Below are 27,565 nucleotides of genomic sequence, written 5' to 3' on the forward strand. Positions count from 1 at the left end.
TGTTCCGCGCTGCATGGTGCTATTAAAACAAAATCTTTTTAAAACAACATTTCCCCTGCAACCTCTAGCATCAAACACTTTAAAAAAAAAATCTTCGAGATGTGAGCAGGTCCTCACTTTAATTGGTTTCTTTTAAGAAAAATTGAAAGGGACAGGGACTTTTTTTTTTCCCCTTCCTTGAGATTGTAGGGATGTAATAGATAGCAGAGTCTAAAGTTAACAAGCAGTCCCTAGCCAGCTGCGGCTACTTACATTTACATTCATTAAAATGAATTAAAACTTAAAATTCAGTCCCCCAGTTTCAATAGCCACGCGTGGTTCTTGGCTCCTAGATTGCCAGTGCAGAATTTTAGAACATCGCCGTCATTGCAGAAGGTTCTGCTGGGTAACACTGATCCCTCCAGGACCTCTGACCCTTGGTCATCTCTAACCTCTAATTTCTCGATAACCTCTGACCTCACAGAGTAGGCTTGGAGTGCGGAGGGATGTGACGATGGCGTCCTGCGGTCACGTTCTTATATTTTCTGGTTCATCTCCCGAAAAGACACGCCCAGTCACTTGTTTTTCTTTCTTTCTTTTTTTTTTTTTAAATATATTTTATTGATATTTTATAGAGAGGAAGGGAGAGGGATAGAGACCTAGAAACATCGATGAGAGAGAAACATCGATCAGCTGCCTCCTGCACACCCCCAACTGGGGATGTGCCCGCAACCAAGGTCCATGCCCTTGACCGGAACCGAACCCGGGACCCTTCAGTCCGCAGGCCGACGCTCTATCCACTGAGCCAAACCGGTTTCGGCCAGTCACTTGTTTTTCACAGAGAGGGGAAACCTCCAACTTTACCTGTTCTACCAAGCCTTGTTCTGGCGCTCCTGTGGTTGGGCAGCATGCCACAGTAGAATCTAGAACCAGGGTGTTATCATTTGTTCCATGTTTACATATGGCGTGCTACATGTGCCATTAGTGGCGCGTATTTCCATGGTCACCTGTGGACGGATCAGCGCATTAAGTGTGAAGCTATGTGCCTATGTGCCTGTATTGGGGAGTCACCGAGGGAGGACAGCTGCAGCCCGAAACCTCCTACACGAAGGGATGAGCTGCCTCTACCCTTAAGAATGTTACTCGGTTTGTAAGTTCTGTGGGTCTGCGAGAACAAAACCCTGTTACAGGTAAGGGACTGCTCCTAGGTCAAGTGCTGCACCAAGTTAAGTCAGTCCGTGCTCAGTGGCTTCCACTGTGAATACCAGAAAGGGCGAGGCAAGGAGGGCCCTTGTCTCAGCAGGTACATTGCCTCTGACTGGTTGGTGAGGCAGCCCAAGGGCTCTGCTCTAGATTTTAGTCATTTTTCTGTTCTGCCAAAGTTAGGATTTAGGACACATGGGGAAGAACCATGTTGAGCCTAGCTGTCTAGAAAAGGCATTGTCTTTTGGGGTTTCCATGGATATTATTGGGGTTATTGTCTCATATTGGGTTGTCCATGACCCAGGTCTGAGCTAGATCTGAATCAGAAAAGGAAAGTCCCCTTTTTCCCCTCCAGTAGGTGCATCATGTATTTATGAATTAAAACACACCTACATAGGCTGTTGGTAATGAGCGAGTGGTTAGCAAGGAGATGCTTGTGATTTTTGGTTGGGTTGTATTGCTCCATGGTAAAGTTGTTGACTCTCTTTCTAGAATGCTGTCTTTGTTCTTGCCCTGAATTCATCAACTTCTTTTTAAAAAAAAAAAAACCCAAACAAACACTTATTTGAAGCATTTTGATCCAATAAACCAACCATTTAAAGGTTCAGTGTAAGGAGTTTTGACAGGTGTATATATCTGTGACATCAACACCACCATGAAGGTACAGAACTCCATCACCCCTGAAAGTTGCTTGTTCTCCGGCAGTCCGTCTCTTCCTCCACCCCGCGCTAACAAGCACTCATCTGCTTTCTGTCACTCCGGATACGTTTATATGGTCTGGAATTCTGTGTAAATGCGAACGGGCGTTATGTGCCCTTTCTGAGAGAAGGGCGGGAGGAAGTCCGGGTTATTTTACTCCGCATGACGTTTTTGAGGTTCATTCATGTTGTGTAGCATGTTCCGTGTGTTGTTGCTTTTTCTTGCTGAGTGGTGTTCCTTTGTGTGAGGCACCACACTTAATGTATTCGTTTTCTTACTGATGGACATTGGGTTGTTTCCACTTTCCGGCTTTTACACATAAAGCTGCTGCGCCTGTTTGAGTACAAGATTTGTGTGGACAACTGTTTTCATTTCTCTTGTGTAAATACCTAGGGCTGCAATGGCTGGGTGACCTGGAAAGTGTATGTTTTACTTTATAAAAAACTGCCCAACTGTCTTCCATAGTGACGGGCCACCTTGCGCTCCCAAACGCAGTGTGTGAGAGTTCCCGTTGTCGCACGGCTTGGCTGACATTTTGCATTACCCGTCTTTTCGTTTCATCCATTCTTGTGGGCATGTAGCAGTATCTTCTTCCCGTTTTACTTTTCCTTCCTCTAATGTTGCATGTGGAGAGTCTTTTCCTGTGCTTATTTGCCTTCTCTGTCTCTTCTTGGTGAACTCCCTGTTCAAATTTTTTTTTACCCATTATTGTTCCTATTGTTGAGCTTTAAGAATTCTTTTTATATTCTAGACAACAGTCCTCAGTCTTGGTTTGTGTCTTTGTAGTCAGGTAAGAAGGCCTGAAATTCATTTTGATGTTTAAAACTAAACTCATTCCAAAACAAACCTTATTTTTCCTTATCTCAGGTAATGGTGTTCTTTTTGGGGTGGAGGGGGAGACAGCAAGAGATAATCATTTTTATGAGTTGAATTTTTTTCCCAACTGAGAAGTGAAAATATAAAGAGAACAACATTTATACACAGCTGTACCGTAAGAGCATTGGTGGTTTTTAGCTCAGGGTTTGGGTATGAAAATGTAGCTCATCTCATACGATATGAAAGCAGGTGCGATGGTAAAGCTGTATCATGAGACCCCACAATCAGTTTTTAAATAATATATTTTTATTGATTTCAGAGAGAAAGGGAGAGGGGGAGAGAGAGAGAAAGAAAGGGAGAGGGGGAGAGAGAGAGAAACATCAGTGATGAGAGAGAGTCATTGATTGGCTGCCTCCTGCACACCCCCCACTGGGGATCAAGCCCGTAACATGGGCATGTGCCCTGCCTGACCAGAAATCAAACTGTGACCTCCTGGTTCATAGGTAGATGCTCAGCCACTGAGCCACGCTGGCCGGGCCCCAGTCAGTTATTTTTAGCACGCCTCTTAGTTTTTCTTTCCCCTGGTTTCTTGTCTTCGGTGCCCGAGTCTTGAACGGGTAACCACTTGAGGGGATGCCGTGGAGGAAGTGTCAGCAAACACGAAAAAGCAAATTCGGCCATAACTGTATAGACAGTCCACCTGAACGGTTCAGCCACGTACCCACAGATAAACCCAACTGTTGCGGAAAACAGACTAATTCCCCGAGACATCTGTTCAGCTAGCTTCTGGCCCTTACAACCATTTGCATGGGCAGCCAGCGCAGATGCTCCCGCATGGCGGGCCGAGGAGGTGGGCTGCAGAGTGCTGGCTTCCGGCCGCGAGGCGAGGGCAGCTGCAACTCGGGGAAGGCCGGGTTCGGGGACTGGTCCTGGGCTCAGCTTGGAGAGCCGACCCGGCTGAGTAGTGTGATGGCCACAGCCCCGGAAGCGGATCTATGGATTACATTTTTTGAAGTTGGAACATTTTAAAGGATTTTGCTACATATGTCATCATACTTGGTGTAAATCTGTGTTCCTTTTTTCAAAATACTAAGTCAAATCAAGTTTTTTTTAAAAAAATTTATTGATTTTTTTTTACAGAGAGGAAGGGAGAGGGATAGAGAGTTAGAAACATCGATGAGAGAGAAACATCGATCCGCTGCCTCCTGCACACCTCCTACTGGGGATGTGCCCGCAACCAAGATACATGCCCTTGACCGGAATCGAACCTGGGACCTTTCAGTTTGCTTTTATTATTATTATCACTGGCTATTATTATTATCACTGGTGTTTTAGTGCCAGACATTGCTTTGCAACATGTGCTGTCTCTCACCCTCACAACAACCTTGTACTGTCAGCATTGGACTTCTTATGTGCGGATGATAAAACTGAGATGGAAAGAATTCATCCGTGCCAAGGAGGCATTGCTCTGCATGGCTTAAGGCTTTGCTCATTACCCTGGATTCCACTGGATTCCCCTGCATTCTCTTTTGACAGGCCCTGCGAAGTCCTCTTGACCTAAAGCTTTGGTGCAATCAGAGAGAGGTAGAAGCATCCTTTAGTCAAACACACATGACAAGGCAAACACACATGACAAGGCCAGGGCCTGACCGATTCAACTGGTAAAGGTACTGTGAGCCACTTTGAGATTCAGACAACACACTGCTGACAGAGAAGTGAAAGGGAGAGTAGCCGGAGGTGCCAGATGCCCGTGGTCTCTGCCCCACACCCCAGGGAAGTGTGACACCGAAGCAGAAGGGGCCACGTGGCTGCAGTGTGCGTTGTGGGTTGCCCTGCTGCTGAGGAGTCCGTTCTAGGCGATGGCTAAGCTCTTCTGAGAGGGATGGGACAGAAGCTTCCTCCTCCTCAGAACCCGGGAGGTGATGAGAAACTTCTCAGGACAGCCTCCCAGCTGAGACGGGGAGGCGAGAGGGAGATGGCCTTGAAGTGCATCTCAAGATCTCGCCTTCCCTCAAGTCCTTTTCTGTCCACCGAGGATCACGTTCGTCCAGACCTTTGCCTGCGTGGCCCGTGTGGATACCTGGGAGGGTGGCGTGGCCGAGCCGTTCCCCTCTCCTCTCTGGCCCACAGGCACACAGTCTCTCCTCTTTTGACCCGAAGCTCTTGGGCCCCCTTTTCTGGCTTCTCTCCTGATACATACCAAGGCTGGTACGCTTTCTAGGAATAAATGTCAAGTTCGCCCAACTGAATAAAGACCCTTGAAGAAGATGGAGACCCACATCGAGTGTAGTTTTTGTATCTCTTATGTACACTCACACAACATGGCCTTGCCTTCACTTAGAAACGCCATAAATACAGGTTTCTTTGTCGGTGAACTGAGACCCACCTGGTTTCTTTGAAGTTAGACACAGCAAAAACCCGTCCATCACCATCAGTCTGACACCTAAGAACGGAGTAGTTGAAGACTCCAGGAGTTTGTCCCCTGTGTACCCACGCCACCCTAGTGCCCTAGAATGTAGGGGTGGGGGTGGGGAATGGTTACACGAAACAAAAGATCTCCATTAAAATCAAAAAGCCCAGAGGCCATTTTTAGTCATTCGTCTCTGGAATTAAATGTCGGGCACTGGGCTAAATTTTCAAGGTGCCCTCTTGTTGACAAGTGGGGGGTTTAAGGAGTGGCTGTAGCGAGATCGGCCAGGCCAGACCCAGCCTGGGTTGTGACCTCCCCAGAGACCTAATAAAATATAGGTAGCTTAATGAGGTGAGGAATGGGCAAGAAGCTGTCCTAGCTTGTGCCAGTAATTCCTGACATATAGTGACTGTCTCCTAGGAGCCTGAAGCAGAGCTCAGCCATCATCGCATTAATCCTCCCCACACCCCCACGGGGTAGGCAGGTGGCAGGCCTTACCCTCGCTCTCAGGATCAGAGAGAATGGGGCCCTTATGCGACTTGCCCAAGGTCATATCGGGTGGCACAGCCCAGCATATAATTTATTGCTTTTAATGCTTGAGCCTGTGGTTTTCGCCCCTCCCTCTCCCTACTTCCCCTGCTATTAACAGGCTACGCAAGAATATTTAATCAGGTGATTTTCATCAAGTGTCCCTTCCTGAAGCGCTCTGGTTTGGAAACTCACCAGGGCAATTACAGCAAAGCAGGGAGGAAATGGGGTGAATCTGTAGCCGGTGGGTACAGCTCGTGAGTCCTCAAGGGACCCAAGGAGCCCTTCCCCGCCCTGGCAGTGCTCACCCAATCCGGATTGTCCCCCTTTCCTGCCTTCCTTGTGATGGGTTTCTTGCTTGATTACATGGTCTCGGGGATGTTGAATGGGCTAGTTCAGTTTTTACCTCGCTTCCCTTTCACAGGTCCTCGGGTTTTTACTCTATTCCTGGTGGCATTGGGCCCCCAGCTAGAGCCCTTCCCCTCTTAGGCTGTCTGCCCCCATCTGTCCTCCTTACTCATGAAGTTCACGGACCTGTGCCACCTCACTCAGGTGGTGCAGGCGCCATCTCTGTTTTATGGATGAAGAAACTGAACCCCCGGGGCTGTGTTCTTTTCATCACACAATGCCAGATAATAATTTGAATCTTGCCCTATTTTTTCCTTTTTTTTTTTTTACTTGCCTTTTATTTGCATAATTCTAATAGCCTTATTGAGATATAACTCACATTCCATGTCATTCACCTATGTAAAGTGTACAGTTCAGTGGCTTTCCGTATAGTCACAGAGTTGTACACCATCACCTCAGTAAATTTTGGAACAATTAAATCATCTCCAAAGGAACCCTGTACCTGTGAGCTCCTACCTCCCTATCCTCCCTTTCCTCCATACTCCAGCCTTAACCAATCACTCATCTATTTTTTTGTCTCTGTAGATTTTCCTATTCTGGATTTTCATATGAACAGAGTAATTTAAGAAGTGGACTTTTGTGACTGGCTCCTTTCACTCAGCATAATGTTTTCTAGGTTCATCCGTGTTGTAGCATGAATAGGTGCCCTGTTTCTTTTTATGGCTGAATGATATTCCATTATGTGAATATACCACAGTTTGTTTACCCATTCACCTTATTGATGGCCATTTGTGTTATTTTTATTGGCTGTTATGAATAATCCTATATAATAAAAGGCTAATATGCAAATTGTCCCCTCAACCAGGAGTTGGACCAGGAGTTCGACCAGGGGGTGGGGCTGGCCGGCCAACCACCAGCAGCCCCTCCCCCTGGCCAGACCCACCCCCGATCGGCCGATTGGAGTGGGCTGGCCGGACCCCACCTGTGCACGTATTCGTGCACCGAGCCTCTAGTGTTTCTATAAACATTCATGTGCAAGTTTTTGGGTAGGCGTATGTTTTCATTTCTCTCAGCTATATAGCTAATAGTGAAATTGCTGGGTCAGATGGGAACTTTATGTTTAATCATTTGAGAAAGTTACCAGGCTGGTTCAAAAGCAGCTGCACCATTCGACATGCCCACCAGCAGTGAATGAAGGTTCTAATTTCTCCACGTCCTGGGCACTTATTTCCCGTCTTGATTACAGTTGTCCTAGCAGGGTGAAGTGTATCTCATTGTGTTTTGATTTGCATTTCCTTGCTGGCTAATGATGTTGAGCAGCTTATTTGCATTTGTATATCTTTCTTGGAAAAATATCTGTTCAGATCCTTTGCCCATTTTTTAATTGGATAATTTGTCTCTTTATTATTGAGTTATAAGAATTCTTTCTATATTCTAGTCCTTTATCAGATATGTGACTTGCTCCTAATTTCTTTCAATCTATGGGTTGTTTTTCCCTTCCTTTTTTTTAAAAAAAATATATTTTTATTGATTTCAGAGAGGAAGGGAGAGGGAGGGAGAGAGAGAGAGAGAAACATCCATGATGAGAGAGAATCATAGATCGACTACCTCCTGCACACCCCCCTACTGGGGATCGAGCCCGCAGCCTGGGCATGTGCCCTTGATGGGGAATTGAACCCAGGACCCTTCGGTCTGCAGGCAGACACTCTACCCACTGAGCAACACCAGCCAGGGCTGTTTTTCCCTTTCCTGATGGTGTCCTTTGCGCACAAAAGTTTTTCATTTTGGTGGAAGTCCACTTGATCTGTTTTTTTCCTTCGGTTGCTTGTGCTTGTGGTGTCCTGTCTGTTGCCCCGCTTTCCACTCGCCAGGCCCACAGGCCCACTTTGTAACTAATCCTCAGGAATACGTGCGTGGTGGGCAGGATCAGCTCTGCCCTTCAGACAGGGAAACAAGGCTCCCAGGTCACATGACTCCTCTCAGGCCACACAGAAGTGACGTGACAGTGCCGGGATGCACCCCAGCCAGCAGCCCCAAAGCCCATGTCTGCCATAGCGAGGCGCTCCCCCAGTTCCGCGGTGGTGTCATTGAATGACAGGCTCTGCCTGAGGCTGGACACTAACGGGCCTGCTCTGAACACCGTGTTAGAAACCCCTTCTCGGAACGATTGCTTGGCAAATGCTGGATTATTCCTCCCGTTTTAGTCTCCGTGTTTTTCCAATCACATAGATCTTTCCGAATAAAAACTAACTTAGAATCTCGGTTGGGAGGTAATAAACCTGCCTCTGCATTCAGAAAACTCCCCAAGATCACATGCAGCCCCCGGGCTTGTTACAGCCATGGTTCCTCGTCAGAAATTCTCAAATTCAGGATCATTGTCTCTATTTTATAAAGAACCCCTGGCTTGCACTTTATTGTCATATTTGGGGATGTGTCTTTTCAGGCATAAGGTGAAAGGACTTGTTAGCGCTCTGTTCTGCGTGTTTTTGTATGTCTGTCTTGTATGTGTGGACAACTTGAAACGAAATTACGGTGTAGCCTCATAAAGTGTTTCTGTGATCAGGTGGTCCTCTTGAGCAAGTTCAAAGTGTTAGGGTAACCAGAGCTGAACTGCTGCCACCATCAGTTAAAATAGTATTTATCACCCTGATCGGTTTGGCTCAGTGGATAGAGCGTCGGCCTGCGGACTGAAAGGTCCCAGGTTCCATCCCGGTCAAGGGCATGTACCTTGGTTGCAGGCACATCCCCAGTAGAAGCTGTGCAGGAGGCAGCTGATCGATGTTTCTCTCTCATCGATGTTTCTAACTCTCTATCCCTCTCCCTTCCTCTCTGTAAAAAAAATCAATAAAATATATTTAAAAAATAAAAATAAATAAAATAGTGTTTATCGTTGATTCCACCCTGTGCTGATGTATAACCTTTCTCTTGTGCTTTCTTGCCGCGCCCGGGCAGGAAGCCTGTACTTGCTGTTGCATCTCACACATGCCCCTGGCGCCTGGCTTTCCAGCTCACACAGAGAGCTTTCTCGGCGGTGCGCTGGCTGAGCCCTGGTGGACGCCTGTTACAGATGTGTCGTGGGAAAGGAGCACATCTGTTTGAGGATGCATGTTTCCACCTAGAACTGCCATTTGTTACTTTTAAATTGTGTTATACATAGAGCTGATTTGTAGGAAAAAGCCTTGGTGAGCTTCAAATTTCAGTCACCTGTTGTGTCAGCAAATGCACATACATTTTAGAATTTGTTTTCAAAATCTTGATCAAACAATTCAACAAGGAAAGACTCAGGCCTTACTTACCTTTTCTTACCCAGTGTCTAACTCGGGCTCAGCAAATGTTGGTTTGAATGAAAACAGGAATCCACAAAAGAAAAATCTCCCACTGTCCTAACTTCTCTAACCCCATTAACTTTTCAGATTCCTCGCTTCTTTTAGTTTTCGTCCATCTGCAAATGATATTTTAAAATAGGTATTGTTTCACACATAAACTTTTCTCTAAATTTCATATGTATGTTACTTTTTATACAGTGGTGTCTTCATTATTATCTTCTTGTGATTATATATCCCATAAATTTATGTACACTGATTTTTTTTCGCTCGATTATACACTGGGTGGCCAGATTATTATGATCTCTGAATGCATAATAATCTGGCCACTCAGTGTGTATCCTATATAATAAAAGGCTAATATGCAAATGGTCCCCTCGACCAGGAGTTCGACCAGCAGGCAGGCCGGCCAACCGCCCATGTCCCCTCCCCCTGGCCAGGCTGGCCGGACCCCACTCATGCACGAATTCATGCACCAGGCCTCTAAAATATATATATATATATATATATATATATATATATATATATATATATATATACACACACACATTGAGTGGCCAGATTAATATGCGTTCAGAGATCATAATAATTTGGCCACTCAGTGTATAGTCTTTGGCATTTTTCTAAGTTTCTATGGTTTGGAGGAGGACTGCTTAAGATTTTATCATATAAAGTTTCTTCTTTGTTTTAGATTACTTCCTCAGAATCTTTTCTAAAAATGGAATTACTAGGGAAAGGAGGACCTAAGATCTTGGGCTTTGTCGCATATTGCCTGACCAGTTCCACCCACACTGAGCCTGTTTGCAGCCTGGCCAGGTGTGCGCACCTGCGTCTGTCCCTGCAGCCCTCCGCGGTGGGGTTAGCTGTTGGTTTACTTTGGTGGTATTGCGATGCTTTAATCAGCAGCAAGGTTAATGGTTTGTCTGTTCCCTTACTGTAAACTACTGATTTATATATCTCATTCCTTTCTGTGACTGATTCAAGGAAGAAGTTTTAAAAACACACAGTTGTTATTATGCCTTTCGTTGCTATCTAGCATGATAATTGACCTACAAGAATCGTCAACTCGTGTTGCCTCATCATTTCTCAGAACAACTTGTGGATGGCCAGACTGATCTTTTCTCTGCAATGCTAACCACCTGTCCCAACAGAAATTATTAAATGAATCCTTTAGATATCCATATGTTAGTCCTGGTTTGTGTCATAGTGAGACCTTATAAAAATGGAAATGTATTTTTTTTTTTTTTTTGGAATTTCTCTTCCACTTGTTTTATTTTCCTGGTTTCAGACCAGCACCATGTAGTTTTATGGACCTGTTGTTTTATGGTATTCTTTTTTAAATCTGGAAGAATGAGGATTCCACGTTTACCCTTTCCCCTCCTACATATTCCTTCTTATTTAATAACTCTCCAGTGTGTGTAAGCACCTTGCCCTCACCTTTTAGAAACAAGAACCATCAAGTGTCCTTTATTAAGTTGCCTTGCAATTTGTAGTGAAACTATGTCAGTGAAAATCTATGGACAAATCAATACTTGTCATCTGGTAGCCATATGAGTCACTTTAAGAATGGATTTAGAATCAAATTTTGCTTAATGTTTTCAGACACTTTTCTATAGTCTATTAGACCCCCCCCCCCCCAAAAAAAAAGAAAACAAAAAAAAACCTATGAAACATCTCCTAACCTATTTAAAACTAGAGGCCCGGTGCATGAAATTCGTGCATGGGGGTGTGTGTCCCTCAGCCTAGCCTGCACCATCTTCAATCTGGGACCCCTTGAGGGATGTCCGACTGCCCGTTTAGGCCCGATCCCGGTAGGATTGGGCCTAAATGGGCAGTCAGACATCCCTCTCACAATCCAGGACTCCTGGCTCTCAACTGCTCACCTGCCTGCCTTCCTGATTGCCCCTAACCACTCCCCTGCCAGCCTGATTGATGCCTAACTGCTCCCATGCCAGCCAGATTGCCCCTAACTGCCCTCCCCTGCTGGCCTGGTCACCCCTAACTGCCCTCCCTTGCCGGCCTGGTCCCCTCAACTGCCCTCCCCTACTGACCTGGTCACTCCTAACTGCCCTTTTCTGCCAGCCTCATCGCCCCTCTCTGCCCTCCCCTGCTGGCCATCTTGTAGCGGCCATCTTGTGTCCACATGGGGGCAGCTATCTTGTGTGTTGGAGTGATGGTCAATTTGCATATTACTCTTTTATTAGGTAGGATTGGAAATGGAAGTTCTAAGTGAAGGTTTGTAAAGTCAGACATGAGCTATAACACAGGGCCACATCTAAGTTCCCATATAACTATCTGGCAAAAAGGAAGTTCCAGGGGATGGGAGATGGTCAAGTGAGAAGGTGGATTTGAAATACTTGCTGATATACCTGGGTTCTGACAGGCAACTTCTTGGTTTTTCTTTTGATCCAGAGGAACCAAATAGGACGGAGGCTGTTCTTGGTTCTTCTCTACAAGGTGACACCCACTGTGGGAGAGTCCAGCTTAGTGTCCTGAAAACCAGAGCCCCCTGCAAAGAAATACCGGTTTAATCCTCAGGCAGTTCCCACCGGGATGTTTCCAGCCAACAGCGGCAGCACCCAGCGCCCTTTCTGCCCCACTGCTGTGACGACAGGGGAGAAAACTGTATTCAGGCGCTTTCGGATTCTGGATCCAGAAAAACGCTCAGGCTGTTTGTTCAAGGAGCAAAAGAGTTGTCTGCTTCTTTGTGCGTAGAAGAAAGAAAAAAATAACCCCTATGATTCAAGAGAAAAATGGGTGGAGCTATCCTTTTCCATTCCTTCACATAAATTACAAGTCTTGATTCTAGCCACCACACCTTTTAAGGTCTGGGACTGTTGTTTCCTATGAAACCCTGTACCATAGTGACACCCTACCCCGGCCAACAGCGGCAAAGGGACAAAAGGAAGGAAGTTTCCCTTTTAAATCCCCAGGAATTTTTGGATGAGATAATATTACAGAGTGAAATGTCTCTCCTCCTGTTAGTTCTGTGTTTGGCTCCTGGTGTAACAGTAACCCACTTAGAAGCAGGCGGCCCTTTTGAAGTTATTTAAAACTTGCAGTGGAGTGTAGAGATATTGTAACCTTGGATAAGAGCACTCCCAGCCCGGGTTTCAGTTTTGCCCTTTCAGACATGCGGAAAGTGCACCAGTATATCTCAAGGATTTTGTACTGAAAGCTTCTTAAAGAGCTGGTCTTGGTTTCAAAGCTTGGCTTGATGTCCTGTATTCAAGGGAACATAGCTCTGTTTCTTCAGATATTTAACCTTGTCTGACATAGTCCTTTGGCTTTGAAATTCCCGTGGATTTTTTTTTTTTTTTTTTTTTTGTCCATTAGGAAAACGGTTGAAACCATGAGCGTCGACCTCTTTGGGCCCAGAGAAATTTGAAGACGGTCCACGTTCATGTTTCAACATAAAACCAGATGTTCGATACCTGGCACAGATGCCAGGTATATGCATTGCTTGTTGTTAGCAATTTGCCCTCGCAGCTCCTTATTGAAGGAAATGCCAGGAGGATGCCCAGTGCCTCTTCTAAAGGTTTTGGTATCTGGCTGTGTCTGGGAGAAAATCGGGGCATCTAAGAATAATCCCGATGGTTATTGTGTCTGCCATCTCCGTAACGCCCAAATCCGCATCGCACCCTGGTGACACCTGAGGGTTATTTTTGGTTGTGCGGCTAGTGAAGGCTGCTGGTTCGTGCTTGCAGCATGTCTCCTTGAGTCATCCCCGCGCTGTGTCCCCAGCCTGCCCTAGCCCGGATCCTGATGGCTTCCAGAGCAGCCACCCCAGACAGAGACCCCCTCCAAGTGTCCACTGTCTTATGCAGGGAGCCTGTGGGGTCTCTCTGTGGCCTAACAGAATGCTTTCCCGCAGGACCCATGGAATCTGCTGGAACACCTGGAGAAAGGGGCTTCTGTTCAGCAGTACATATAAAATTTTTAATCAAAATAATGCTTGTATATGTTTATGAAAAGGCGAAGAGTACTTCACGGCTTATAATGAAAAAGAATGTTCCTCCATTCCACCCTTTGCCTTTCCTGATTGCTATCCTCAGAGGCAGCTATTTTCAATTATTTAATACTTTCTAGACACCTCTGAATATTTCTGAATTTCTGTGAGTGATTTCGAAATAACATGTATATACTGCTGCTTCATATTTTTAGTCCATGAAAAACATTTTTGACTTCCTACTGTGAAGGATGAAGATTTTGTTCTCTTATTCTCTCCCACCCCTTTTCTTTCCTCCCTCCTTCCCATCTCTACATCTTTGCATTATAGTTACATCACAATTATTGCTTAGATCAGTGTTTACATTATTAGGGTTGTCACTCTTCTCAGCTAACTGGGTCACACGGGCCATACCCTGATTATGGCCCCACTTTGTGTGTGTGTGTGTGGTTTTTTTTTTCTGGAGTTAATAATTGTGCCCCCTCCCCCCATTACTCTAGTTTGCTGTGTAACGATCACATTTCATGTGCTTGTTCAGAACCAAACATTCTTCTCAGACCAGTGAAACCCATGGGTAATGGCTCAGGTGATGGTTGGTGGTGGTGGTGGTTGGTTTTGCCGCTCCTGCAGCCCTGGTTGCTGTGGTCCCATTGGGACTGGTCACCTGGCATTCCCGTGGCCTGCATCCTGTGAATTCCCCCTCTGGCTCTTCTTTGTTGGGTTTCCCGGTGCCCTGGATCCCATGCCTGCCTCGTCTTTGGTTTATTCTCTTGTTGTTGGTTTTTCTGGAGCCTACAGCAGCTCCCAAGATCAGACACTGGAGGGAAAATCTGAGGTTTTGCGTTTTAGGTCGGGACATCCTCTGTTTGTTCCCCCTCCTCCACTGCCCTTGTAAAGCGCCGCCATGAGCCGGCCTGAGTAAAGGCAGCTGAGCGGTGCCCTCTGCATGTAGAAAGCACCAGCTGCCTCTCGCCCGGCTGCTGTGGCTCCACAGCAGGACCGCGAAGCAGCAGCCTTTGCTCCTGTGCCATCGCCAATAAGTCTTTTTTTGGTCCCAGGAATGCCTTTGGCGACTCCGTCATCAGTGACTAGAAGAGCTGGGTCTTTTGAAGTTCATGCAGCGGTTTAATTAATCTTGGCCTGTTTACCCTGGTTCCTCATGTAGCTGAGCAGAGATCTGAGTGGCTTACCAAAAACAAAGCATGGGGTAGGGCAGCAGGCCTGCCTCCAGACTAAAGGCTGCTCACCCAGCAGTCATTTATTGAGCAGCTGTTGGGTGTAAGGCTCTGGGTGGGGTATAAGAGGACCTCTGAGAAACACTGGCCTTCTAGCAGGTGCCCACCTCAGAGGGGAGGCTGGAAGAACTGTGCTACGCACTAAACAAAGCCTTTGGGGACATCGTGGTGGAAACAGCGAGCTATAGTGGTGCATTCCAGAAAGCTCCATAGAAGGGGTGGCATTTAAACTGGTCCCGAAGGACAGAGTATTCTAGGCAAAGCCATAAAGAAAAGCAAAGGTGACAAGTCTAAAGAAAGTGACGGAGGAGAAGGCTTTCCCGCTGGTTGAGCGTCTGCTGTGCTTCTGTGATGATACGTTTTATCGCCTTTAATCCTTACGGCAGCACCCCGTTGAGTCGGATACCATGGTCCCTGTTTTACAGAGGGGAAAATCAAGGTTTATAGAAGCTGAATCATCTGCCCAAGGAGATGTGCCTCCTAAGAGGCAGGAGTTTTCAACACAAGGTTGTGTGATTCCACATCTCTTCTTCTTTTCATTCTGCGACACTCTTTGGAACAAAACCACAGAGGAAGAGAGTCGGAGTCGCAGCTTCATGATCGTGTCAAACCTCCCGATAACGAACCCAGTGGGCGTTTGCCTTCAATTGACTTAGGCAAGGACATTGAGCATCTCAAAGTTCGGACAGCGTAAGGCCACAGGTGTAACACGGGACATTTTTTCCTGTTACATCCTTGCTCTTTAATTGTTGCCTGTTCAGTACTTGTGTTGCTCTTCTGTGGCTCTGTCCCAGGATTTTGCTTGCCTTCTCATTTCAGGCCATCCTTCCCTTTCTTCAGTGTCCTCTGCCCAGCGGAGTCTTTCTCAAATGCCATTCTAGATTTTCGAGTTTATTTGGTTTTTCTTTCTATTTTCATTAGTGGTTCTTCTTGACGTCCCTGAGTTCTTATATACAGTTCAACCAGTTTCAACCTTCTTAAAAAATATTAAGACAAAAACTTCTTAGATTTTGAACGTCTGATCAGGTAAACCCCATTCAGTCAAACATTTTAAGAAAATAAAGTCAAATACCTATCATTTTTAAGTGCTCACATGCCACATGAATTTCACAGTTAACATGCTTGAACATCATTCATTGAAGTACCCTAAGGTTCATTTGGAATGATTACATATTCAGAAGTGCACACAGCTCTTACATGTAGTCACTGCCTGTATGTCATCGGCTGATGTCAACATGTATGAATTAATGATCTGGTTTTTATGTAATAACTCTTGGGAGTGACCGTGTGAAAGCAATATCTAATTGAATCTTCAGGAGAGTAGATGCACTCCATATGTAGAAAGTCCTCATTATCTATCTATATGATTATTTTCCAGAAAAGGACTTTGGGATCTTTTTAAATTAGGGGCTAATATTTCTTAGTAAGTAGTGGGGGGAAAAGTTTGATTAGGGCTTTACCTTGAAAAATGAAACTGAAAAATGATAGTTTATATTTTAATTTAATAAGTTAAGTTATAATGGCTTTGTACTGATTTCTGAGAATAAACGAAAAATGAACCCCATGTAGGCAGTGTTGGGATATTTTCAGCAAAATTGTATGAGAGTATGGATGTGGCATCCTTCTTGTGTTTGACTTCAGTTACAGGATTATCAAAAGTCATTTTTCCAAAAATATTAGAGGGCTCTCACTTTTTCCAAAGTTTTGTCTTAATCCTTTGACCATGCTCAGTGGAAACTCCTGTGTGGATTTCTTCTTCTTTAATCCTTCACTAGACTGGTTGCCATTGGCTTTGAGTAGAATCCTGTTTTGACTGATATGACTTTTGTGGACTCCATTATATTCTGCATCAGTGGCTGATTTGCAGTTCTGGTTTGCAACTTACTTACTTAGTCTAGTCATTATATCATCGGGTATCCCAACAGTTTGTAAGAGGCTACTAAAAGGATTAAATAAAATATCTATAATAATAAAAGCATAATATGCTAATAGACTGGACCACTGAAGGACCTTCGGGACGTCCTTCCAGACAACCTTCCGGATGAAGCTGGGCTGCGAGGGCCGAGTCCCTTGCATGAATTTCGTGCATCGGGCCTCTAGTATAAATATAGTAGCATAGTAGATGCTCAGTTAACAGGAAAGCCATCCCTTTCTTCATTTTCCCCAGGTTGGTTTTTATCCATTTGCATTTTATGACTTTGCCTCGACTATTCCATCCTTTGAGATCAGATCAGTTCACAAAGGAATGTTTTCATGTTATGGCTACTTGTACTTCCCTGTAAAACATTCTGATACACTCATAACTTGGAGCCCTTGGGAAAAGAGAACTCCAGGGTGCAAATGGTTGGAGGCCTGGGTGGTGGGCAGTTCCAGAAGCTGATACTGTCATCAGGGCGAGCTGACAGAGACCCGAATTATTCAATATTTGGCACATGAGGAGTCAGTTACACTTAAAACGTAGTTGAGATTAAATGAACAGGACCAGTAGTTTGGACACCTGGGCCTGTAACCTGGAATAAGGAGCTCAGGAGAGAAGGAACTCGAAAGTGGAGCTGGGAAGGTGGTGGAGACTATGAGGTAGGTTTTCGATCCTCTGAGATGTGACTTTGTTTTGGTGGCCTCTTGGCCCTCCCTGGGAAAATAAACAACCGACGCCAATCAATCACACCCACTGGCACTTTAGAAAAATTCCTTTTGGTTTTTAAGTCTTTGATCTCTGTTCAGAAGTCAACACCCTTGACAGGACTGACATTCTGAGCTGCTAACAGTCACCCCAGCGTCAGTGGAAGATTTGATAGGGACGTCTTGGAGGAGAATGGAGGGCGAGACTGCTGAGGGCAGAGGGCCGGCCAGGAAGTGCAGCCAGGGTACCAGGCCTGCTAAACCCGAGGGGACCGGCAGGTGTGCTTGAGGCTTACGGCGTCCAGATGTCTGTATACCCAGGGACACACTCTTCAATGTGACCCAGAGTTTTGCTCTCCACAGCATAAGCCTCCGGCCTGGTCAGACCCACTTCCTCCTCACTGTGGCTCGAAAGTGCCAGTTCTCGGCTTTGCCTTCTGCTTCTGCTGCCCCTGGTTTCTGTTCCCGATCCTCCTCCTCCTCCTCTCCCTTCTCCACGTCCTGCCCACCCTCCCAGGCCTCCCCTTACCTCCAGCGGCCTCAGCTGTCCCTCCGTCTCTTTCACTATATCCCTTAGTCTTTGTATCATGGGTGTTCAGCATTTGAGTCATACTTGCTTTAGGTTTATCCTGTCATGCGTGTATGCGTTTCTCAAGGCCTGTGCCGTGAAACAGTGTGACCATATTAAACACCAAACGGGCTTATAATCAAAGGGTAGGAAGCGCTGGTTTTAATAAAGGTTAAAAACCTTTTGTTTTGTTTTTTTAAACCTTTGGCCTCTGCAGACGTTTAATTTATAGATGTAAATCCTGAACGCCTGTGCAGTGGTTCTCCGGTTATTTACTCGTACAGGAACCTGTTCTTCACCTTACAGGGCTGGTCTTCTGCAGGAGCCCATCTCCAGAAGGGCTGCCGTCATTGGCTTAGGCCAGGGGTGGGCAAACTTTTTGACTCGAGGGCCACAATGGGTTCTTAAACTGGACCGGAGGGCCGGAACAAAAGCATGGATGGAGTGTTTGTGTGAACTAATGTAAATTCAAAGTAAAGGAGCGGAGGGGAGAGCAAGAGAACCGGATAGAACAGCCGGATCCGGCCCGCGGGCCGTAGTTTGCCCACGGCTGGCTTAGGCTCTGGAAGGTGGGAACCACATCGCCCTCCACTGTGGAGTCCCCTCTTAGCTGAGGACAGTCATCTCTGAGGAAACTCTGGGGACACTTTCTATATTGTTTTATTATTTTTAAAAATATATATTTTTATTGATTTCAGAGAGGAAGGGAGAGGGGAGCGAGAGATAGAAACATCAATGATGAGAGAGAATCATCAACAGGCTGCCTCCTGCATGCCCCCCTCCTGGGGATCGAGCCCGCAACCCAGGCATGTGCCCTTGACCAGAATCGAACCTGGGACCCTTCAGTCCGCAGGCCAACACTCTATCCACTGAGCCAAACCAGCTAGGGCTAGGGACACTTTTTAAAACCTTTTTTATTATGGTAAAATTTATCTAAAATTCACCATTTCAACCATTTTAAAGTATACAGTGCAGAGGCATTGATTACATTAACAGTGTTCTGCAACCATCGCCATCATCTGATTTCACCCCAACGCAGTCCTTCCTTCCCATTCCCCCACCCCCATCCCCACCCCAACAAACACTAAGCTGCTGGATTTGTCTATTCTGGATATTTCATAGCAATGAAATCACAGAGTGCATGATCTTTTGTGTCTGGCTTCTTTGATATAAATATAAGGTCATAGGCTGCATGATATCTCTGCTCCCCCAACTCGGCTCTTTATTATTGGCCAAACCCCATACACGTGTGAATAACAAAAAGCAACTGTCCATCTGGAAACCTCCAAATCACGTGGCCAGGCCTAAAATGTCACGGAATACTGTAGAAAAGGGTCAACAGTGTGGATGGTTGGCATCGCCACGACTTGACCTAGGGTTTCAGGAAGCTGACTTGAGTCCCGCTCAGAGACCTTTCCTGGAGGTCAGAGGTGACTGAGCTGTCGGTACGATTCGCTTATCACCCTCCCCCATCCTCTCTCCACTGTGAGGTCTACATTTCAAGCGGCTCGTCATTGAATAACCTTGGAACATTCTCGAGTGGGCTGGTTCTTCAGGGGCAGCTGGTGGGGAGGTGGTGCCATCCGCCGCTCTGCAGAACCCTCATTGGTCCTTTGGGCATGCTCTTGGCGCCTCAGGACTCAAGCAGAGCCTGGAGGTCCCAGGCTCATAAAGACAGCAGTGGGACACCCCTTGTAGCGCCCTGTGCTCATCTGCCTCACAAGGAGGACTGTGCATCCTCCTTGTTGTTCCATTGAATTGCCCCGGATCTTCTCTGAGCTGCACTCGTCAGCTCTCCACTCATTGCTGCCTCTAGAGTCCACGCACAGTACTGCCAGAAGGTGTGTCACCATCTGCCTAAAATACACTTGTTTTCAATGTGCCATTTTTCTAGTGAAGAATCGATGCTATTGTCTTGGTGTTTAAATTCCTATTTAGTCTTCTAGCCCATTTCTTTCCTTTTTGGTGTAGGCTGTGGCCCTCCATACTAACCAGGCTGCTCTCATTTCTCTTCGCCCTCAAGCCCTTAGCTTCTCCTCCCTGGGCATGGAATGACCGCCTGCCGTCTCTCATTTTTCCCTGACCAGTCAGCCCTCCCTTTGAAGCTCAGCTCAAGCAAGGCTCAGCAGTTGCACAAGGCCTCCCCAAACATTCTAGCAACCCTTGCTTCCAGCACTAAACTCATGTTGCGCTCCAACGTCGCAGGATTTAGAGCTGGTGGGCAACTTTTTAAAATAAAGATGTTGTTACGTAGCCTTTTCTCCCCCGTTAGATGACCAGCTCTCAGAGGGAGGGACAGTTAAGTTAAGCAGGTAACGTGGGAAGGCACTGGACTGTGAATCCAAGACCCAGGTCACCTCTGGGTACAGCCGTTTGCTGGCTGTGTTGTCTTGGCAAAACTGCTTATCCTGAACTTCTATTCTCACCTGTAAAATGAGTGGGGGTTAAGGAGGGTGTATTACTTCCCTATCTGCTGCTAAAACAAGCTACTACAACTTAGTGGCTTAAAGCAACACAAACTTACTCTCTTACTGTTCCGGAGGTCCGAGGTAGAAAATGGATTGGTGGGGCTGTGTTCCTTCTGGAAGCTCTAGGCAGAATCCATCTCCTGTCTTTTTCGGCTGCTGGAGGCCCACTGCCTGCATTCCTTGGCTCATGGCTCCCTCCTTCATCTTCAAAGCCCATTGCTCCATCTCCTCCCTGTGTCCACGCTGCCCTTTTTTCCTTATAAGGACCCTTGTGACTACATTGGAACCACTCAGTTAATCCAGGATAATGTCCCCACCTCAAACTTAATCACATCTATAACGATAAAGTCTCTTGTGCCGGGTAAGGCAGTATGGTCACAGGCTCCGGGGATTAGGGCGTGAGTAGGACATAGGGGCCATTCCTCTGTCTGCCCCAGTGGGTGTTTAGGTCTCTTGTATCTCTAATACGCTATAAAGCTAGACAGAGTTCTCCCAGTTATTTAAGGAGCCTGGCACCGTACTAGGCTCATTAATGTCTTGATTCATTATGTTTATTTATGAGGATTTTTGTCTTCTCAACTTGTTATTAGGGGTTCTAGGGCCTGATTCAACTCAGTGATACATCTGTGAGTGCAAACCTGAGGGTTGTTCCGTTTTCACGTTCCTGTGGACTGTGCTTTTTTTTTACTGGCAAAACTTGGGTGATGTTCCTCTACCTATCTTTGATTTCTGTGCTTCGTAAATTCTGAAAAAGCTTTAAAGAATTTAATCTGTTTCCCAGTGACCAGGATGGCCTTGAAACAGCCCGTCCATTCTCCTGGTGGTTCTACCACATTTCTAGTGGTCCCTCCGTACATCCGTGAACGTGTTTCCAGGTCCTCTTGCATAAGTTCAAGTCAATGCGCTGTTAAGGTCTAGAGGCCAAATAGTCTTGGATACTAACCTAGCTAGTCTCATTCGTAACTGCTGCTTAATGTTACGGTATCACACAGCGAATCCGATTGGCATTTGCACGGGTGCTATGCTATTTCCCCTACATCCCAGAGGGTGATGTCCATCTTGGGTGACCACTGTGTACAAAGCAGCGAGAAAGCGTCCATAAAAGATAGTTATAGTGGCTCTGCTGTTTTCTCCCCAGTGCTCAGCTCATTGTGCTGAGACGGGATTCCCCGTGGGTTGAAAAATGCGCCCCCCGCCCCCGCCACCATTTAATTTTAAGTTTTCGGGTTACTTTTGGCTGTGGAGTCTGAGAAATACACAGAGTGAGTCCGTCATACCTGCAGCCCGTGTATTGACGTTTCCTTTGCCTTTTGTTTCCTAGATGCACCCCCTGGGCCTGTGTAATAACAATGACGAAGAGGACTTGTACGAATATGGCTGGGTGGGAGTGGTGAAGCTGGAACAGCCGGAATTGGACCCGAAACCATGCCTCACTGTCCTGGGCAAGGTAAGTCCCTCCGAATCTCTCCAATTCTGATGGGTGTTCTCCACGCTGCCATTTCCTCAATTCCTCAAAACGGTCGGTTCAGAGAAAATCCTTGCTGGCACAGTGCTCTTTCCCACAGGTGTTGAGTGGGTGGAGCACTAACACGTGGCCGCCCGCCGTGGTACTGCAAGCTTGGACTCCAATGGAGGCCGGCAGCTTCCATCAGCTCCCCCTCTGTTCCCCTTGGTAGCCTGAGGCAAGTTACTTCCCCTCAAGGACTCTCAGTTCCTTATCTGTGAAATGGGTTGATAATAGAGACTCACAACACCTTATCTTATACCCTGGGGGCCAGATGTGTCAGAATTCTGAGACTGTGAGGTTCAGAAAGGTATTAAGGTGTCACACACATATTTGTGTAGCAAACTTTATGGGTAGTCACATTAGTGGGTTAACTAAAAGCTAAATAGCCTCGTGTTAAGTCAGGGCAGCTTCGCCTCCAAAGTGAGTTCAGGTCCATTAAGTTTTGCTGCCAAGTAAGCTATGGAAACACTCTTGGGTCTTAGAGCTTTTTTGGTTTCAGAATGGCAGACAGCAATTATGCTCCTGTATTAGAACTTACCTCATAGGCTGGTTAGGAGGGGAGATGAGATGCAAGCGTCTAGCACAGAATAAGCTCTCCAGACATGTTTGCTGCCTGCCATTGGCTGTTGTCATCCTATTTAGAAGCACTAAAAAAGCCTTTTTTTTTTTTTAAAGCCAAGAATATCAGCATTACCTCTGACTGCAGTATAAGATAGAAATAAATTTATTTTGGAAAACCATTCATCAGTGTTCTTAAAATAGGACAGGTAACAACCTGTTTTAAACTGGATCATTTTGTGAAAGGGAAAGGTTTGGAGAAAGTTATTAGAATTTTGATTGGAGGAAGGGTGGTCTCTCCTAAGGATAGTGTTATTGCCTGGATATTTTTTATATTCTCAGAAGCTGCCGTTCTAGGTACTAAGGAGAGACAGCTGGGGGGCGGGGGGTGGGGGTGGGTGGGGCGGGGTGAACGGTCCTGGGCTCCTGAGGATTTTCTTGGGAGATCCAGGCAGAAGAGATGGTTTCCATACCCACGCAGGATACTCGGGAGGGAGCCTTTCCCAGCCTTAAAGATGTCCCAACCAGTGTCGCCTGGAAGACTTGTGGCCCGGGAGACCCTCAGGGGTCCCATCTGTGCTTTTTGCCTCCCACCTGTCTTCTGAGTAGTGTCGGAGCACTTGTTAAGTTCCTTTGCCCCTTCATAGGGAAAAACAAACAAGCAGGCCCAGGCGTTATCATCTGTTCGGTTTCTAGTTCCCGAAGTTGAACTGAGGGGTTCTAGGTGGCCCACGCCCTGATACTTGGTCGTTTACATAGTTGGCCAGAACTGCTTCATGATGCCAGGAGAACAGTGACCCCCCTTGAGAATATTTTAATGTTTTCCTAGGAGGAATGCCAGCTACATCCAAAGGCTGTAGGAACAGTGCTCTCCTTGTAGGCAGTGTGCTCCTAATAGAATATTTTCTCCTTTACTTAAGCTGCTGCTCTGCGGGTCTCAGCAGCTTAATTTTTTTTTTTTGCCCCAGTTTGGTGGGACTCCACCTTCGTGTTTGTTGTGTGTGTACATGGGTTGGAACTGGACTCCCAGGGACACCCCTCCTCCTCCCATTGTTTCCTCCTGTACCTAGAACAACCCCGGAGTGATTTTACTTGGAGAGTTTTGTAAGGTTTGGCCCTCTGGCCTGTGAAGCCAGGGGGAATAAAAACCCAGATGTATATCGAATCATTAAGTGCTTCTTGGGTTTATTCATTCACCAAGTATTTACTGAATGCAGGGACCCAGAAGCTAAGCGTGTGGTTCTCTCTGCTTACAAGCAGCAGGCTCCCTCACCCCCCCCACACACCATGTTTCTGTTTAGAAAGGTTGTACGGTGGCCAGACGGTATTTACATGTGGTTAGGTACCGAAATTTGGCTTAACACCTGAGTAAAACCATTAGCAAAAATGCTTGGGCAAGACAGTTTCACATTTGTTTCAAACCTGGATTGGTGTAGGAGGTGTGAAAAGTCAGGCATCTCAATTTCTCCCTTTCCCTCCCCCCCTCCCTCTCTCTTATTCTCTTTTTCAGCTTCTCCTTAAAGTGTCGTTATCCTCAGCTCTATTACCTTTGCTAACTGTTGGGTTTCTTTTTCTGATCCCCCAAGGGCAGCGGCAAGAGACGAGGGTAAAGACCAGCCAGGTTGCCGAAACCGGTTTGGCTCAGTGGATAGAGCGTCGGCCTGCGGACTGAAGGGTCCCGGGTTCGATTCCGGTCAAGGGCATATACCTTGGTTGCGGGCACATCCCCAGTGGGAGGTGTGCAGGAGGCAGCTGATCGATGTTTCTCTCTCATCGATGTTTCTAGCTCTCTATCCTTCTCCCTTCCTCTCTGTAAAATATCAATAAAATATATTTAAAAAAAAAAAAAAAAAAAAAAAAAGACCAGCCAGGTGGCCCTCAATGGCAGCCTGATCTGCTGCAGATGGCATGGCCTTTTTGTAATTCCTTGGCTTAGTGGCTCTGGCGAGGAGGTGGGCAATGGAGAGAGGCACAGAAGGAGAAACAGCCAAGTCAGTGTGGGGGTGGGGGGCGGGACTTCTCTGCATGGATGTTGAGACTTGTTAAAACCATAGAAGGGAGAATGTCTTTGAGGCATTCGGAAAAGCCGGTGGGAGAACAGGGGAGGGACAGGCACAAACCCCTCTCCCGCCCCCATCACCCACCCTCATTACCCACCCGCCCACAGAAAAATGCCATGGGGCGAAGAGTTGGAATAAGAGAGGAATGTCCTAAATTAAAAAAACATAAATGCCTCTCCAGGAGTTCAAATAAAGTTTCGTTTTAAAAGCAAAAGACGTAAACTCATCACCTTGGTTTATTACTGGGTGCTTTTGAACTCCTCAGAAAGGAACACTGTAAACTCGGGAGAAAGAAGTGATTTATGATCCCTTCCTCATCATCTTTCTGATTCTGTAGGAGGTGGGACAGACAGTAGGATCAGCTAGGGAGGCAGGGTTGGGGTGAGTGTGACCTCCCCGCCTCCCCACCCCCCCCGCCCCCGCCCCAGGTCTGGGACAAATCTTAGCTTTTTGGGGCCTCTTTTTCACTGAATGCGGTGAGGCTGTTCTAGGCTCCTTGCTCTTAATATTTTGAGCCTCTGTATCATATTTAAAACCTTCCCTTACTATTCTGGTTTGGGGAGATTCTAATTGCAGCATTGAAAGACAGACTTCGTTACCTGTGACAATTTAAGTCCTAGGAAATGAAAATAGAATAAAGCTGACATTTCCGAGCAGCTTGCTATTGAAAGTAAGGCCCTTAAACCATCCCCAAAGCACAGAGCCTGTTTCTATGACCCGTCAACCTCGTGGAGAGGCATGGCAGGGAACACACAAAATCTGCTAGAGTTTCTAACAAAGCCCACTGGCCCAGATTTCATAAATTGAGGCAGATTACCCCTCTCCCCCTCGCCCCCAAATACACCTTCACACCCCCACTTTGGAGTCTTAGGGAGGATTTTGAAAGACAGGATGGTCAACAGGTATGGTCTGGGCTCTTTCTTGGACAGAGAGGAAGTTAATGAAAAGACAAGAAAGGCAGGGAATTTTTTTAAAAAAACATATTTTATTGATTTTTTACAGAGAGGAAGGGAGAGGGAGAGCGAGTTAGAAACATTGATGAGAGAGAAACATCAATCAGCCACCTCCACACCCCCTACTGGGGATGTGCCCGCAACCAAGGTACATGCCCTTGTCTGGAATCGAACCTGGGACCCTTGAGTCCGCAGGCCGACGCTCTATCCACTGAGCCAAACCAGTCAGGGCGAGGCAGGGAGTTTTAAGTCACAGAGATCCAGCTTTGGCTGAGCGACCTTGGAAAGGTCACTTCAGCTCTTGGGCCTTACCCTTCTCATTGGGGCTTATGCGAGTTTTGTCATTGGGGTGGGGGTTCTGTGAGATGTTGGTGGAGCACTTAACACAGAGCCTGGCTCAGGGTAAATGCCCGATGAGAGGGTAAAGGCAGCCATCGTGGGTGGGCTGGTCGCCATGAGCTAGAGTGTTATATGCAGTGTGTCTCCTTCCATTGTCAGGCTAACTCTGAGATGGTGTCCACATCCCCATTTTGCAGTATAGAAATTGAGTCCCAGAGACGCTGTTGACGTAACATAGGATTGAAATCTCCCAAGTGGCTAAGCGGAGGTCTGAGATAAAGGCTGTTCTACTACCTCATCAGTGTACTCTGAAGAGTCACATCCTCTTGCCCTGGACTGAGGGCCAATCCCTGGCACAAACAGAGAGAAGTGAGTCCACCAGGCTGGAGGGGCCGGGTGGGTTTCACAGAGAGGCGCTCCTGTGACAGGGCGAGATGTGGGAATGATCTCCAGGAACAGGGCAGAGAGAAAGGGAGCAACAAGTCCTACAAGGGGCATTGAAAGTTGCTGGGGAAAGAAGAGGCTTTAGATTCAGGAGCCTTCATCTCCTAGGTCGCTGGGAGCCACTGAGGTTTCTGACGGAAGCACGGGTGCCGTAGAGGCCCCCCAGTTGTGGAAATGCTCACTTGGCAGTGGCAGCTAGGCTAGTTGGAGGCGGGGAGGCTCAGGTTGCTTTTTGCTGCTGGATGTTTTCAGGAACAGAATGGGCCCAGACACCCCTTCTTTTAAAGGCTTTGGTGAGGCCCAAGTCAATGACATTGTCAAGGACACCTCTTGTTTGCCTTCAAGACGTCCCAGTCTCTTCATCTGGCCTTTTTCTGTTTTCACCATGTAGGCAAGTGTGAAATGTATAGACAGGCGAGCTGGTTTGAAATCCTGGCACTTCTGATGAGCAGCAGGAAATCCAGGGATGAGGGGTTGACAGAGAATTGAACCCTTATGTTCATTTTCACTTCATCAGCCCACATCCAGCTCTCCGAATGTCTTGGTAACTTCTTCCCAAAGAATGAATAAAGACTCTGGTAACCAAAATGACTGGAAGACAGAAAACAGAGTCAGGGGAATTTTATTTTTTCAGGCTGGTTGTGAGGGGAAGGGAACATGTAATGGTTAACACTTGGATTTAGACATCAAACTAACCTGAGTTAAAACCTCACTTCGGGCCCTGCGAGCTGTGTGACCCGGGACAGCCACTGAACCCCTCTGCACGATTCGTCCTCTTTGGTGAGAACAGCGCCGAAAGGAGCGGGTGCATGTCAAGTGTTGGTTGTTGTTTCGGGCACAACTGGAAGCATTGAATAAAGTAGCAGCGCTTATTGGCCATCCTCTCTTCCTTCTCTCTACCTATCTCATTACTCCTGTTTCTTTCTTTTTAAAAAAAAAAAATCTTTATTGATTTCAGAGAGAAAGGGAGACGGAAAGAGAGAGAGAAACATCAATGATGAGAGAGAATCATCGATTGGCTGCCTCCTGCACGTCCCCTAATGGGGATCAAGCCCGAAACCCAGGCATGTGCCCTTGACCGGAATGGAACCTGGGACCCTTCAGTCCGCAGGCTGACGCTCTATCCACTGAGCCACACCAGCTAGGGCTCCTCAGTTTCTTTTAGCACTCAAAGCGGCATTACTTAAGGAGTCAACCACAGAGACAGCAAATAGACTGGTGGTTGCCAGGGCCTTGTGTGTTGGGGAGGGCGGAGTTAGTGTTTAATGGGAATAAAGTTTCATTTGAGGAAGATGAAAACGTTCTGGAGATGGATGGTAGCGGTGGTTGCACAACAGTATGAATGTACTTACTGCTGCTGAACTAGACCCTTAGAAATGGTATAGAAATGCAGGGGTGGCGTGTTGCTCCCCGTCTCCTGCCCTTCCCAGGCCCAGGATACATTTGGCAGTGTCTGGAGAGAGACATTGTTGGTCTTCGGACAAAAATATCCAGGAGGTGGTGGGGGTGCTACTGGCATCTAGTAGGTAGAGGCCAGGGATACTGCTCAACACAGG

General features: G+C 46.7%; 1 protein-coding gene and 1 pseudogene across 3 annotated transcripts in view; one reads left to right on the forward strand and one right to left on the reverse strand.

Annotated features, from left to right (window-relative positions):
- The window catches only part of ZNRF3 (zinc and ring finger 3), a gene marked incomplete at its 5' end in the record, with an annotated part of 137,546 nt that overhangs the window by 64,814 nt on the left and 45,167 nt on the right, over positions 1-27,565 (forward strand). For both annotated transcript variants that reach the window (XM_080650132.1, XM_080650133.1), the window contains one exon: positions 21,470-21,595. In XM_080650132.1, the coding sequence (XP_080506258.1) occupies positions 21,470-21,595 (126 nt within the window). The remainder of the gene's footprint in view (positions 1-21,469; positions 21,596-27,565) is intronic.
- Positions 3,241-3,533, reverse strand: LOC308238296 (signal peptidase complex subunit 1-like; annotated as a pseudogene). Its single transcript has one exon. The product of its transcript is annotated as a signal peptidase complex subunit 1-like (transcript).

The sequence above is a fragment of the Plecotus auritus genome, assembly GCF_963455305.1.
Source record: "Plecotus auritus genome assembly, chromosome: 13".
Classification (NCBI taxonomy): domain Eukaryota; kingdom Metazoa; phylum Chordata; class Mammalia; order Chiroptera; family Vespertilionidae; genus Plecotus; species Plecotus auritus.